The sequence below is a fragment of the Hippocampus comes genome, unplaced genomic scaffold (assembly GCF_001891065.2).
Source record: "Hippocampus comes isolate QL1 unplaced genomic scaffold, H_comes_QL1_v1.1 scaffold90, whole genome shotgun sequence".
NCBI lineage: Eukaryota > Metazoa > Chordata > Actinopteri > Syngnathiformes > Syngnathidae > Hippocampus > Hippocampus comes.
The window spans coordinates 673,641-689,780 of record NW_017804912.1 but is presented as its reverse complement, the minus strand read 5'-3'; the positions used below and the strand labels follow the sequence as shown (position 1 = coordinate 689,780).

The 16,140-nt window shown below is 46.6% G+C and overlaps 1 protein-coding gene and 1 long non-coding RNA gene across 4 annotated transcripts in view; one reads left to right on the top strand and one right to left on the bottom strand.

Moving 5' to 3' along the window:
• Positions 1–16,140, bottom strand: part of bcar3 (BCAR3 adaptor protein, NSP family member) — a 48,565-nt gene that overhangs the window by 20,489 nt on the left and 11,936 nt on the right. The window contains exons 1-3 of one of the 2 annotated variants that reach the window (XM_019885710.1): positions 10,819–11,045; positions 4,796–4,982; positions 4,503–4,706 (exon numbers count right to left, since the gene is read on the bottom strand). In XM_019885710.1, coding sequence (XP_019741269.1) covers positions 4,503–4,706; positions 4,796–4,974 — 383 coding nt within the window. In that variant the 5' untranslated portion in view covers positions 4,975–4,982; positions 10,819–11,045. Of the gene's footprint in view, positions 1–4,502; positions 4,707–4,795; positions 4,983–10,818; positions 11,046–16,140 lie in introns of those variants that run through there. The other variant, XM_019885701.1, reaches the window with a different exon arrangement.
• LOC109525312 (uncharacterized) overlaps positions 1–16,140 on the top strand; it is a 39,383-nt gene that overhangs the window by 11,355 nt on the left and 11,888 nt on the right. Inside the window, exon 4 of one of the 2 annotated variants that reach the window (XR_002170115.1) lies at positions 10,709–10,806. The exons of the other annotated variant lie outside the window; for it this stretch is intronic. This is a non-coding gene — a long non-coding RNA (uncharacterized LOC109525312). Of the gene's footprint in view, positions 1–10,708; positions 10,807–16,140 lie in introns of those variants that run through there. 2 annotated transcript variants of the gene reach the window in all.

Below are 16,140 nucleotides of genomic sequence, written 5' to 3'. Positions count from 1 at the left end.
CTCTCTCTCTCTCTCTCTCTCTCTCTCTCTCTCTCTCTCTCTGTCTGTCTCTCTCCCTTCATCACCCCCCACCCCTTGACTTGCTCCCTCTCCTCACCATCATCATCATCATCACGCCCACCCTTGTGAGTCCACTGACAATTTCACACACAAGCTACGGCACACAACGCTCGCAAAACACAGATGCATTGCCTGTTCTTTTTTTTTTTCTCCCCCCTCCCAGTAGCATCGGGCCACGAAACACTTTGAAATGATTGTGTACGTTTGGGCACATTGGAGTCTCCAAGTGTAGACCTTGTCCAGGAGGCTTAGAGCCGAAAGAGGTCATTAGCTCAAATCCCCCGGACGACAACGAATGAGGTTGCTGGTTAAAGTCCTTTAAGCTTCCTCTTGTGTTCCCACGGGAATATTAGCATAGGCCGGTACTTAACAAAGCAAACATGTTCAGCTGTAAACCCCGTCGGCTTTAATATCGAAAGGGATTTCATTACGTAAGAGAACAGAAGGCGCCATTCACCAAAAATGTATGCTCATTATTTAGATTCTCTCTCCATTCTAGAATTTTTCTGAGAAGCATTTGGAACCGTTCTACCTTTCTTTCGAGGTTCCCAAAAACAAGATGGACATATGGATTTAACTAGTGCGGGGAACCTAAAATGCCTAATTATATATATGCACTCTGGAGCTTTCTCACAATCGCTGTTCCGTAACTGCACCACAAGTGGGCGGAGTCCAAAAGGAGTTATTTTCACCTCCATGTGACATTTGCGTGCAAACATGTTTGCTCCTTATACATATAATTTTTATTTTATTTTTTTTAAATGTTGGCACTGCATATACTCATTATCACTTGCCGATGCCTTGTGATAGTGTGACGCTAACGTTGGACACTCCCCACATGCTTGGCTTGCCCAAAAGTACGGAAAAAGAGCTTTGCCTCTCATTTGAAGTTGTAATGCAACTTTTGTAGAGTCGAACACACGCGGTTTGAGAGTATTTTGATGTTGCAGACCATTAAAACACCTTTGGCAATCTTTTTATAGTGTCATTATAGTGTCATTTGCATGCATTGTCAACAGAAGGCCAGACAGACTGTGGCTGGGAGCAGCAGTAGACCGTTATTTGTACTTTGTTCCACACTTGATTCTGATGATGCAAGACATGATGTCAATGACTAAATGCATTATGCATTGAATGTTTTGACAAAAGAGCTGACTTTGATGAGTATGTGGGAACATGATGAGCATTGGTCATTTCTTGTAAACGACGATCCGGCATGCGGGAAGCAGTCCCGTTGCATAATGCCACACAGCCCCGACCACACAGTCACACTGATCTTTTCCTATTCTGACCTCACGGGATGTCCCCGAACGTTCAGCGCATAGTCCACCTGCCCCTCCGTCAGCCTTCCCTTGGCCTCTTTGTCCCAACCGTTTGGACAACACCCATGTCAACATGACTGCTTGCCAATGTGGTCAGACCGACGGGGGTTTCCGAGTTTGCCTCAGACGCCCAAACTGATGAACGACAACAGCCTTGAATGTCATCCACCAGGTAGAGGATAATCTTGCACAAGAATACATTTCAAAATCCACCCACAGCTGAGCAAGTTTAACAAGAGCAGCAAAAGGACTGGACGTGACGTGTGGTCGGAATGCGGAGGTCGAACACTGTGGCCTTCCAGTCGGCGCAAACTAACCGCAGCCAACTTTGACTCTTTCATTCTGCTTATTTTGCTGACATTTTCTGCTTGCATGACCGACGTGCTCCACAAAGCGCGCACAAAGCGGGAACGCCGGAGAAAGAGTCAAAAGTGGAAAGGGGAGGCTGCTCTCACCGCAGTCTTTTCCTGGCTTCTGTTGTTCTTTTGCCTCCCCGCATGACAATTAACATCACCGCATGTGGCCGACTTTACCATGGGAGGAAACCATACGAGCTTGCGTGTGGGGAAGGAAAGTGGAACTGCGGAACTACGGAAAGACGAGGCGATGCAATGTCACAAGGCAGCCAACAGATGTCAGTATCTAACATATTCCGGTACTGTCCAGTGCCGAGGTTGAGTCAAACAAGTGGACCTGCGGGCCGCTCAGTAAGGTTGTCTCCAGGTGAATAATTGAAAAGTCGGAACACTAAATTTGCTATTTCAAGGTGGCCCCACTGCACACATACACTTTGCGCATTTTTCTCCACCTTGTTTGAGTTGAAAACGAGTTTCATGTTGCGTCAAATTGTCAAAAGAAACGAGAATGGAGACGCGGCTGACAATTTAAACGCATCTGGTTGTTGATTTTGAGAAAGGCGCACGTGTCAGGCGCTCTCTCCAACTTTTTCTTTTCGGTCTGCTGTCCTCCGCCTCCTTCTTATCTCCCTCACTTGGTGGTCTGCAAAGGTGCCCACGGGGGTCAGCAGAAAAGCAAACTGGCCAATCCGGAGCTTGAGCAACATAAGGTCAGGGGTCAAAGGTCAGGGCGAGCAATGGAAAGTCAAGACGGACTGGCCACTGCTTGCATACCAATGACATACACTCCCTTATCTTTTTATAGAAAGTAGCAATTAGTGTGAAGTCGCTATTTTCAAATCATGATGTCATGGCGACATCAGGAGTGCTGTGGAAAATAATGTTAATATTTATTCCTGAATAGCAAATATACCGTATCTGTGTTGACATAGCTCTGCCAGTGTCACACTGTACACCGTAGTGAAGGGCACAACAAATTAAATGGTCTTCCACTAGAGGGCAGAAAGTACAATAAATATTTGTATCCACTTGTTGCCGTTCATACCAAAGTCAGAGCTTCCTGCAAGTAAGGCCCAGATTTAACACCGGGTAAGTCCCTTTTTCAGTGAATTGAACTGAGACGATCATGGATTCAGTATGTTTATCTGGTGTTGCGCCTCTGTGGAGAGAAGACAACGTTCCAGGACGATCATCTCTGCAGCTGGCCAGATGGAAGCCACCCTTTGTAAAAGGCAGCCCGCGTGGAGTTTGCCAAAAGGCGCCTGAAGGACTCTCAGATGATGGTCTGATGAGACAAAGACTCAAGTCTTTGGCGTGACTGCCAGGAATCGTGTTTGGAGGGTACCAGACACCGCTCATCACTTGACCAAAACCTTCTGGACAGTGAACGGTGAAGCATGCTGGTGACTGCATCATGCCGTGGGGATATTTATCAGCGGTAGGAACTGGAAAACTTGAGGCCACGATGACTGCAGCAATGGATAGAGACGTTCTGGATGGAAACCTGCTTCAAAGGGCTCAGAAGTCTCAGGCTGGGGTGAAAGTATACAACGGCCCTAATCACACAGCCAAGGCAACAAAGAAGTGACTGAGAGAATAATATTGTTCACTGTGCAGCCACCTGCACTGGTCGAAGGTGCCCCGGACTAATTGTCCAGCTATATGTCAGCACTATATCAAATGTATCCAGAGCGGAGGTAGAAAGATGGAGTATGCAGACAAAGAGTTCACAGTACTCTGTGATCTGGGCCGCCACACCCTGACCTACAAAGGTAACCCAGATGCCGGGGGCTATGAACACGCTCGTATGCGCTCATAGCTGGCTACATCAGATACAGTCAGCTGTAATTCTACACTAGCCACGGAAAGATGGGAAGACACGATGAAGGATGAGAGGCGTTTTTTGTGCGGGCTCTCTCTGAAGTCGAGCTAAGCGCCAAAGGATTCTCTTTGCCGTCTTCTTACTGTCCGGTGTGAGGTGAAACCTCTTTCTCCAGGCAGTGGCGGACCGAGCTTCAGGTGTGCCTTGCGCAACCTTTTTTTGTCCACAGATGTTTCAAACCTCTGCAGACGCGAATGCATCAATGGGCAGACTTTATCGAACTCCAAAAAGGCACAATAAAACGTCACAAATCTTTAGACCGTTAAATATGTTGTGTGGATATCTAGGTGTCGATAATTGAGGAATGATTGCAGGCAGTTGTCAGTAAAGAATTACCGAGGCCCAGGCCAGCTAAACATAAAACACTGAGTCATCGGCCCGCTTTCTCTCACGGTTATCAGTGTCGGTTTCTTTTAATTATTAGTTTTTTAGGAAAATAGTGATATTCATGTAAGTGAGCACAACAACAGCCATCTCACCTATTTCTATAACTCTGCAAGTGTTGACATTTTCAAAAAAAAATCCCTCCCACAGCATTTCCCGTCACGGTTGAGCAATCCAGAACAGGCCACGTTTGGCGGTTCTGTCTCCTCGAATGTACTTTCAAACAGAATCAGAGAGGACCCAAAACAGAATCGGGCACTTTGACCTGCACTCTCAATCCAGCGTAGAAACCAATGCGAGTACCACCAGAAGCAAAGCGTGCTTATTGTTTTGAGTGAGTGTTATCTAGTTTTGATTTATGCAGAGCGTACTTGGCGGAGGTCAGGGCTCTACCACATGCGGCGTTCTATTTATCATCATCTGGCAGAACCAGTTTGTTTTTGCAGGTGTGCTTAGTGTCGCGGTTACAGAGTCCATATTATTGTTTGATTTGCTTACCCGTAACTGTGGAAGTCGTCGCTAATACTCATGGGCTGAGGGACCCGTGTTGGGCTCCCGCTAAGCACTGACTGAGTGTGATGGTCTCTGGGGTCCCAGGTGTTGGTGGAGCCTCCCTTCTTACGTCGAGGCAGAGTTCCATGAATGGAAATGTGCTGGTAAGAAGCTGCGGGGAACTCCGATCCATGACATCCCGGAGCGAGACTAAGGAAGATAGAGGGGCAAAAAAGTCTTTTGCTTCATAGTTCTTTGAATAATATGAAGTACGAGTTAAAAGAGGCAGTCTGGCCCACCTTGGTCTTGAGCTGAGAAGGTCCATCGAGGAGGTAATGGAGGCTTGCAGCTTTCTTGAGGGGCAGCGACTCCCAGCGGGAGCACCGAGCGCAGGGACGTGGATATGCGACGTGCCTCCTAGCGTGTGATGTGCATGGAGCGACCTGGGCAGGCTGGCAAAACGCCCCTCGGCCATCATCCTCCACTCTGCACGACAAAGACGACGCAAACCATCAGTTTCATTGTGAGAACACGTCTTCGTCATGAAATGAATCTCTTTTGATAAACGGACAAAGGCACTGGTCTGTTCGTGAATTCGGCAGGAACTAAACGCTCTCTCGTATTGAATGACAGGTATTTGATATGGTTGAGGTCAGGGCTCTCCACTCTTGCTCTGATTTACTTCAAGGGCAGAAAATTATTCAGTGTGTATCCTCATTAGGATGACTGCCTCGAGCAACGCCACACCGACACAGGGAGTACATGCGGTCCACACAGGAAAGCTGGAGCACAGATTCAAACCCGGACCTTGGAACTATGAAGCGTACCTGCTAACCACTCGATTGCTGTTCTGCTGACAGTGAGAAAATGTTGAATATATCATCACATATCCCTTTTCAGCGACCTGAGGGTCAACATATGGTAACGTAACGTAAGCCTTAACTGCTTTACATCATATCTGACACGGTTATCTGGTCTGAAATACACACACACACACACACACACACGCACTTTTTACTGTGAAGAAATGTTTTGCACACATGAAGAGAATGAGTGCAACAGGTGTCGGCGCAGCCATCCGTATGCTCACACACCCTTTCGCATTGTCATGGACATAAAGCACGCATTCCCCTCAGGGTGATCATTCCTGCCCTTTCATGACATCATGACAGGCATTGGTTTCAAATGTTGGGTTCCGCGAGTCAATTCCAAAGGCAGCTCAAGGGATTCATGCGTTTAATGGATGACCATCTGAATACTACTGAGGCTGTGAAGCAGACATCACATCACAATGGCTGTCACGGAATGATCAGGATAAGATAGCGAGCGTGCCTTTATGAATTCTGCATTTTGAATTGGATGCCTATAAATAGTCTGCATGTGGTGGTGAGGGAAAAGAATGGTTCGAACAAACACTGGTATTCTAAACATGAGGCGGGTCAATTCCAGGATTAGGTCAGTTAGATTCTGGTCTCAAAACAGCTGCATCAGTGCACACCGCATGAGAATAATAATGGCATTTTTGCTTGATGCGCGGCTGAAGTTACGCATCGAGCAAATATGGGAAAGAATTCCACCTGCAAGTTTTCACAATTAGTGTCCTCAGTTGCCAAGTGCTCATTTAGAGGTGTTAAAAGGCAAGATGACATAACTCTTTGGTAAACGTGCCCACGTCGCAGCTCTTTTGGAAAGTGTGGCAGCCATCAAATTAAAAATAAGTGAAGATTTGCCCCAAATTAATATTATATTGAATCAGTTTGAACCTGAAATATCTTGTTTAAGTGCACTAAGCTGGATGTAGTTTGAAAATTGCAAATCAACATATTCGGTTTTTATTTACGTATTGACACAACTCTTGTCGAGAAAGAGAATGTCTTTATTTATGCACACGGGGTTCTGTCAGCCGGCTGAGAAGCGATGTTGGCAACAACAAATTGTACAGGGCAAACTGTTTGGCACTGATGGAAATCTGAACGCGCTCCTGATAAATTCCCCTACTGCATGATGATGACTCGACGATGTACTATTGTCTGCATGGAATCACTCATCATGCCGCGCTTCATCATCATGCGCACGCCAAAATATCTCCAGTTTCCAGACACACCGAAGAGATGGTGGAAAGAGATTTCACAGTTCCCGTGTCAACACCCAACTCATGCTTGAGTACAGACAATGAAAGTCCTTGAGACTTGTGCTCTCCTCGGTGTAGACGATCACTTTGACCATGTGCAACCTGCCCCTTCAACTACAGTATTAACGCTATTCAAACAGGAAGGAGAACAACGTGGGGGGGAGGGGGGGGGGCTTCTATTGAGATGACAATGCCAATTAAAATGCAAAGACAGGTTGAGTATCAGGCACAGCTGACCGCCCCATGCCTTCCTCGCATGACAAGCAAAGTTTATTCACCCCACAAAAACCACTGTAAAACCAATTCAGGTCCAGCGGAGGCACGCTGGGTCAGACTGGGGATTCCTGCGAGGGGCACAATGGCGACAAGAGGACCTATTATAAGACCCCCAGGGACGGTCAGCTGTGTGTGTGTGTGGCCCTGACCATCTGCTAGGCACACATCCCTCCTTTCGGGGAGAAAGGATGACTCTCAGTGAATGAATTCACACACGGTCAGTCTGGTACAAGTTGCAAGTTGCACTCTGTACTTTGACAGAGTGTGCTCTTAAGCCATAACACCGTTCTTCTGATCTTTAGCGAACTTCAGGCCACGTAGATGAACAGTCCTCCACATGATTGTACACATCTGTGGGAAAGGTTGAACTGAGGCAATTGTACTCTTGTTTGTCGAAGACATTTCACCTTTCATCCAGAAGATTGCTTCAGGTCAACATTTTTTTCAGTCTCCCTGTTTATGGCTCTGGTGATGTATGCCCCGGGGGGTGGGGGGGGTGGGGGGGGGTGGTCATCACAATACGGTTGTTGTTGTTGCCAGGCGTGACTGGTGAACGACGGTCCGGAAAACCAACCGGTCGTTCACCTGCCGGATGAAAAAACAGCTTCTTGGTGGCCATCCTTCCCGTGCAGTGAGACAGGAAAGAAGGGGGAGAGACGTCAGAACATTGTTGCAAGTAGACGAGATTTGATGGCACAAAGCTCCTCTTCTGTTTGGAGAGGGCCCATCTCGTGACGGTTTCTTTCACACCTCTTTCAAACCAGCGATCCTCTTTCTCCGGAATTTGGATATTGCTGTCTTCAAAGGAATGCCCCTTTCTTCTGAGATGCCTCTCACAAAGGAAGGGCGTTCCTTTGTGGATTGATGAACCAAGCAAGTGCCTTTTTAGTGAAGCGTTTCTTTGCCTGTGCCTCCATCAAATTCCCCAAAATTGTGTTGCACCCCCTGCGCCACAACTTAGACCTGCTTTTACTGAGTCTCCAGTGTAGTCTGCTTTCAGTCACTAAATGGTCAGGTGCAGCGGGGGCATGTGAAAGAAAACTCCCTTGGTCTACCGTAACGCCCAGCATGGCGAAGCGCACCCTGCCAAATTTCCAAACACAGTGAACGAGTCACAAAAATGAAAATGAGCCCGTTTTTATGGCGAGCGCCCTTGCGCTGTCTGGGAAAACATATTTGTTCTGATTTCTGCATGGTTGGCAGTCACTTCAGTTATGTTTCTTGGTGGCAGAAGTTTTTTGAGGCATCTGGGCTTCAAGAAGCGAAAGTCAGATTTCATTTCCTGTATAGACAAGTTGAGGATGCGCAACAGTTGAATCACCGTTAGGATTCAGATGGATGTTTAACTGATCTGTCTGACTGGGTGTGAACACAACTACGTACTGTATTTTAGATTATGCTGATAGCAATGATGTAAATCCCAAGATTTTATTTGCTCTATGAAGACCTCAAGAGCGAAATTCCTTCCTCTTCTATGTCTGTGGAAACGAAGAGATACCAGATATGATTTACTGTATGTTAAAGATTGATTTCAGTGGCAGACAATTTGTAATTGAGCCAAAATCGGTGCTCTTGAAATATGTAGTGTCCATGTGGCCATGTTTGTTTTGGGCATGGCAATTACAGGTCAAGTAGGTTGACAGCAGGACATCGCGTCAACTATCCTTCAGACGCATAGCAGCTCTTTTGCAGTACGAGAAGCTCCTTTCACTCAATAACTAATAAAACCCTTCATGCCACATTACACATCCATTGAAGCGCTTTGGTTGAAAAAAAAAAAAAAAAAAAAAGAAGCTCTAAACAGTACACTCGGCATTGGGTGGGAAACAAGTCCATATGAGCAGGAAGAGGAAATGGCAGCGTTGACATTTAGACAGCAGGCAGCTCATTGGAGAGGATTACTTGCAATAAAACGCAGATGACGACCATATCTGGTGTAGTATTACGGTTGTCGCTCAAAGCCGCGCGTGACTCCTAAGCAAGCACCGGTGAGGAAGAAGGCTGTCATAAATGAATACTCAGAAGTGGCGCTTTCAAAACATGGGGATGTACGGCTCACTATCGAAGGGTTTACAGATTCAGCGGTCTCTCGTGCGTCTTTTAGTCATCTGGATTATAAAGAGGCAATGGAAGCACATTGCAATGTTTGGGTGTCGAATGCCAATGCTCTCCCTCTACAAACGCCACAGAAGACAATAAGGGAAGACCGACACAAACAAGTAGGTTGCTTTGGGACTGCGGCGTTTCCTCTGGCTGGCTAAAAGCGTCTTCCTGCTTTGGCGTGCGCGCAAAAACTTTTGCACGCACACACAGCGCACACAAGTGCATTAGTCAAACCACCCCTGGCCCGAAGTGAACAATGGGAACAACTGTCACATGACTGCGGCTCAGAGCGAGCCTTTGTTCGGAAGACAGAAAGAGGTGTCCTACTGCGCTCTTCACTACGTGGGCCCACCAGTGTGTGTGTGTGCGTGTGTCTGTTGTATTCATGTGGCTGTTATTAAAGCCCACAGCAGTAGCTGCCATTTAACTTGCGTGTGAACCTCGCCTAAACTCTCTGTCATGCTCACACACAAATTCATGCACTCGGCTTGGTGCAAAGACCCGTCGTTATTGACACGGGCAGCCTCTTATCGCAAGCTGGAGCGATATCCCTTAAACTTCATTGCTCGCTTCTATTCCAGCCAACCAATGCCAGCCGTGTCCGTTTATTCAGATTATTGTACTTGTCTCGGACTCTGCCGGCTAACTCGTCAAATAGTTTCAAGCCTCGGTTTTTGATGGCGTAGTGGTTGTCTATTCGCCTGACTTTGGTACAGGCAGCGTGGGTTCAGTTCCCACCCAGTGACAAGTGTGCGCTGAGTGGGTATTTGTCTCTTTGTGTTCCCTGCAGCTGATTGAGGACCAGACCGGTCCAGGGTGAGGTCTGGCTTTTGTCCAAAGTCAGTTGGGAAAGGCTCCACATCTTTGTGACCCTGAAGCAGTCTAGAAAGTGGAAGGCCGGAATTGTAAGCCTCATTTTTGTTGGGCTTTCAATTGGTGAATACGAATCGAACAGCTGGAAACAGAAGTGGCGACAGACTGGGAGGCAAACGTGTAGATCTCTAACATCACTTTTGTCAGTCTTTGTGTCATTTCCAGTCCGTAGATCTACATTCACCCAATTAAAATGTACTTCAAATGCCGTTTCATGAATTTTAAAATGCCTGTTTGAAATTGGATCAGTTTTTGTAGAAATATCAACCACCCCGTCCCACTACAGCCAGAAGCAAACTCACACACGCGCACACACCCGCACGTCCATCTCCGTCAACATCTCGCGGGTGGCTCTTCAAGATGTGTTCTCATAACTGAGGGGTCAAAGTTTGACTCCGGGGGGGGTCTTCACTCAACCTGTCAAAGTGTCGACTGAACAAAACAGTGAAGCCTTGCTCACTTCGAATCCAAATGGCGATCGGTTTTCAAAGAGATTGTCAAATTGACATTGGCCTCTCGACGTGACTGCATGTCTTGGGCAGTTAAGGCGCAATTCACAAACCCAAAGAAAGTTCGGCAAAGAAAAGAAATCATGATCAAGGTCTTATCTCTATTCTTGTAATTATTTCCTTCCGGGGCTGAAATCACAAACTCACTCAAGCTCAGCTACACCCAGTGCCTTGGGATGTCCACTTACTGCCCCCCCCACCCCGAAATAAAAAAAAAATCCGACTGTAAAACCCACTTTTAGCAAGAAGTCTACATTCATTTGGCAGTTGCAAAAGAAATGCTGAAACTTGAGTGTTATATTTGCTCCTTCTGACTTCAGCTCCCAAAGCAGCAGTGACAATCAAAGATGAGAGCAGCCCAAAGAGGAGATGACCTTCACGAGAACCATCCTCGTGACACATGCTCGCAGGACGTGCGCACAGCACTTACCTGTTCTTGGCAGCAGCCTCCTTCTGACAGTTTGCTGTGTTCGCTCTTTATATTCTTCCCTCAACCTTTTCCGGGCTCATAGTTTGTTTGAATCAGGACAGCAACTCTCACGCTGCCTCAGACAGGCAACAACAAGCAGCGGTGCACTATGGCAAGCTCTGCCCTCTTCTTTCCCCCTCTGGGGAGTGATTTGTTAGCCCAGGGCCCCCTCCTCCTCATCTACTGTGCAGGAGGAGTTTCCTTCTTTCTCTTTTAGCCAAGTTGCGTCTTGCGCCACCCCCCCTCCGTCCGCCCCACCAACAAAAACTCCTCTACTGCCCCCCCAAGCGCTGAACACCCCCCCTGCCCCTCGACTCTCCTCCTCTCATCTCTTCTTCTCTGTATTGCCTACACAACCTCATATTTCACTGCTCTCAGTCTTTTTGTGTGGGACCTCTTCCACCCACACCACCGCCAACTGGCCGGGTGCTCAAAGAAGATTGAGACCTCACGTTGCCATGTGCAGCCAAAGCGTGAAAAAGAAACACACCGTTTGGACTTGTTTGAGCAACCTGGGTCACACTCGAGGAAGTTGAACCACTTGAGTCATTGTTGACTAAGGTATATTAGTCAGCGTGGAGTGTATTATTATCATCACTACACGGGCGTTAGAAATGGAAGGATGATTTATATGTCACTGGGCCAAACCAATAAAGTCTTTTCAAGAGAATCGTTATGACGTGAAAAGACAAGTGCGAGGTCATCCTACGGACTATAAAATCCCTGCGTCCTGAAATAATGCCGATAAAACAACTTCATGACACTGACGCCGTATTGTACGGCGCCTGTTGCCACGGTTTAGCCGCGACCACGCTAGCAACGGCGAGAGCTGTCGGATTACTTTTCAAAGGAAGATTATTTGATGTAAATGACTGCACACATTGCTGCGGACAGCCTGACACAGACGCCGTTCCTAATGATCACTGAAATGTGCCGTTTGAGCCGGCGATAGCGCGACCGTGGTTGTGACGTCACTTCGCCAACAAGTGGTGCGTTTACGAGCTCGTACGTTGCAGGACTTAGCTTGGCATGCTCATGACAACTCAACAGCACCACAATCAAAATCAATGCACTTCGTGACACCATCATAACGTATCTGTTTGGACAGCCCGTTATATAAATAATCAAACAACATGTTAGTTTATCACCGTTTAATCACGTGCAACTGATGTGCAGTATATATTCAAATTAAGCAAATCTAAAGGATTTTTTTCCTGTCTCGGCACACCCACCTGGTGCTCTCTTCAAAACAGGAAAAGTGCAAGGAAAGGAGTGGCAGAGACAAAGAGGGCAACTTTCAACCATCATGTTTTGTCGTGTAGAGTGAGACTGTTATGGGAGCATGAAAAACATGAACTTGCACAAACCTGACCAGATGGTAAAAAATGGATACCAGCAAATCAGGGTACCGTATTATACTCGGGTATAAAGAACTTGTTTGGGCTGATTTTGGGAGGGCGTATTGTACATGGGATGTTCGGCGCGTGGGTGAGTGTCAGGAGCTCCCGGGACAACACTCTCTCTTGCCTTTGTCCTCCAGTTCCTTTGTTTTGTCTAATGTTGATAACACGCAGACCTGTGCCTGTGTGTTTTGTTCAGTAAAAAACAAAAAACAAAGCCATCACTGCAATGGAAAATGACCAGATGGCATATACAAGTGAACCATACACAAGCCAAATGAGACGTTTCCAGACTATACCACTGGAAGAAAACCATGGAGGTTCTGCATTCGGATTCTGATAAAACCAATGACGACTTGCATTTCATTGATGAGAAAAGTAGAAGGTTTTAAGGTCCACAGCGTCCAACAGCTTATCCTCAACCATGATTGCAGTGCTGACGGAATCGGCAAGACCAATTGTGAGGCGAATGCTTTCTCCTCACATACAGAATTTGAGTCCATATTTCTGAGCCTCACTTGCATCTGATTTTATACAGACGTGTTTAAAAAATTGCTAGCATTTGTGTGCGTGTGTGTGTGTGTGTGTGTGTGTGTGTGTGTGTGTGTGTGTGTGTGTGTGTGTGAGTGCGTGTGTGGACGGGGGTGGGGGGGCGTGGTACTTCCAGGAACCCTGTGGTGAGTCAGGTTGTAAAAAATAACACACAGTCATGACACCTTCGGTTTGTGTACAGTATATCTACTCTCGTATACATTTGTGAAGGGGAATCTCCAATATATCATTCTCATTGAATTGGATCATTTCATGATAGACATTGGAAAGGTGATCATAAACAATTGATGGAAGCTTTATGGACATCAATCACAGCTGAAAGCCTCTTCAAATCGGCGCATGCCACTTCATCAACGATCGGGGAGGGTTGCGGATCCCCGCGCTCAGGTGGACGCCCCACCTTTCTTTGCACAAACGAAATATGTCGCACAGATGTCGCATTTCCTTCACATATTTTTAGACTTGATGTTGGATTAACGGCACTCATACCCCTTTTCCACTAAAACAAACTCGGTGCTCGTTGGGCACTAGGGCAAATTCTTTCGAAGAACGTGTTTGCTTTTCCACTGGCAAAAAGCCAAGCAGGAGCTGCGTCATGACATCATCATAAAGCGTCCAAACGTCACCACTTCCGTCGACATTTACCCACGAGAGTGTCTGCGCTATTAATAATAATAATCATCATTGTAATGCGCTGTTAGCATCTGCTCGGCAACTTAGCATAGCTTAGATTTCAGTTCAGTTCAGAAAACTTTATTTATCCCCATGGGGCAATTAGGACTTAACAGGCACGCTCTGCACAAGAAACATGAAAAATTATACTTGTATGTAGTGTGTATGAGTCAGGGAGATGCAATGTGCAAACGATTATATCTTTCGGAATCATTGCTGACTGCGAGTCTGCGATTGTACGCTAACTGGGCTCATCCGCCATCGCCATGTGCCGGAATTCACCACTCAACAGTCGGTGCAAAACCTCCGTGTGTCCAGGAAGTCATTCCTCGACATCTGCTATCATCATGATGACCCCGCCCCCTGCCCCCTAACGTAGGTTGGTGCCAGTGTCTGCCCCAACATATCATAAGAACTGGTGCTAACCTGGGCACTGGCCCGGAACTAGAACTATCACAAGCGTAGTGGAAAGGGGCCATCTAAGATTTGAACCCTGGACATCAGAACTATGAGAAAGACATTCTCAGCACTAATAATTTCATACATCTCTTCCAGTGGCAACGAGAGCCGCAGAACTCTCTCCTAGTTCTGCTCCCAAATGTTGCGGCTAATGAGTGCAGCAAGTTTGCAGTTCCGGTTCTTCTCCAGGGCATCTACTGTACATGGCACAACGTGCTCCGTATACTGCGCCTCCTTAATTTAATCTCCACCCCATCCTCCCTCTTCTCCCCTCCGCTCGTTGCGTTCGCTCCCCATCTCCCACGGAGCCGGTCCTCCTCCGGCCTGTGTTGCCCGGAGGACAGACTGTATGAACATCCTTGCGTTATCCGTGTCTTTTTCTATCAGAAACATGCTATGTGTCAACAACAAATTGTTTGGCCACTCCTCATTCCTCTCGCTTCACAGACTCAGGAAAAAAAAAAATTGCTCAAAATCTACTGAAGTCAAAGTCCAGAGCTGATTCTCAGTTTCCTCAGTTGAATGACTCATGTCAGCTTCCTGGTACCGCGTGCTTGGCACATGACTGTCAAAAGAGAATTCCAATGATGAAATACTCGAAATCCGTAACTAGCCACTGCAACTGTCAATTTTCCTTTGCGACGGGTGTGATGGACCGCGGTGGGTTTTAACCTCGGACCGGGATTGGGCCGAGGAGAGTCGTGCCGACAGTGAAGACGACTTCTTGTCTATATGTGATTGACTGGTGACCAGTCAACCTCTCACCCAAAGTCGGCTGGGATAAGCCACCAAAAATCGTTTTACCAGAACAGCAACATAAAGAGCCCATAAGACACAAATTCAATTCAGCAACGAATTTAATTCAAATATAGACAGTAGAACCTCAATTTAAGGGACCCGGAACTAACGGCCTACGCATTTAACTTGACACCCAAACTTGACAAGCGATTTAAAACACATGTAAATACAAAGTAGCATCCCATATACGTGCGTTGAGTAACAGGCCTTGTTAAAAACACAAAAGGGCAAGAGACTGCTGTCCGTTGGTTTCTGGCTCATAACGTTTCGGATATGTTTAATTCCTGGGAGTGGATCTACTCTGTTTTGACAGATGCTAGATTACAGCAGAATGTTGATGACATCGTCTGTGGTACCAACACACACAGGCTGTCTGAGGAAGATATTTACACCACATACAGCAAGTACACGGAATACTGTGGAGTTCAACACAGATCATGCTGTAGAGGAAATTATCTTTGTGGAGCTTTCCTCTACAACAGCAGACAGTAATCTCCAGGGATGTGTTCCTCGAGCCGGTCCTTGGCCTCGAGGACCGGCTCGAGGACCGAAGGTCGGTCCTTGGTCCTTGGCCTTGGCCTTGGAAGTCAATTCCTTGGCCTTGGCCTCGGCCTTGGGAGTCAAGTCCTTGGCCTTGGCCTTGGCCTCGGGTTGCCAGTCCTCGGACACAATGAGGGAATTGAGCCTCGACTCTCTTGTCCGCAGGTATAAAGTGGTACGCAAACACCACGAAGGAATCAAAGAAATTCCATCCAGTAAGACGCGCATTGATGGATTAAGCTGGCGCTTTAAAAGGGGCGGGTCTGCCACTGACAGGCGACAGTTAGCGCAACGAATAAAGAGCGGCATCACAGTTAGTTTCAATCACGGTTTGTTCCGTTCGCGATCGGCAGTTTAAATAGCGTGTAAAGTCTTTCTGTAAAAGTGGTGTCTTTTATGTAGTTATTTTTGCACAGTCATCACGTTTCTGCGGTGGCACTATAATGTTTGTTTGAACCAAGTAATTTGCGTTACAGCTGGAGTCAATAATGCCGGCATTTCACTTCCGGGTTTGGCCGTTGGGATTTGGAGTCCTTTTGCTCGATTCCAGTTATGTTTTTGGTGAATGCTTTCTCATGTTTGGAATAATGAATATTGATAATACATAGTTTAAAATCATGGTTGATTTAATTATTTTTTATTATTATTGTGAAGTTGAAGGTATTAAACTAATTAATGTAGTATTAGTGGGAGTGGTAATAATAGTAGTACTCAGACAATGTTTAGAGATCAGCCATCTCGTTACCTCTGCGTCCCGTGTCCGAGACGCAAAATTAACCCACAGGACGCACAGTTCCAAACAATGTGCGTTTTTGGGACGCAAGGAAATTTCTCAGTCAAAACAAACAAACAAACAAAAAAA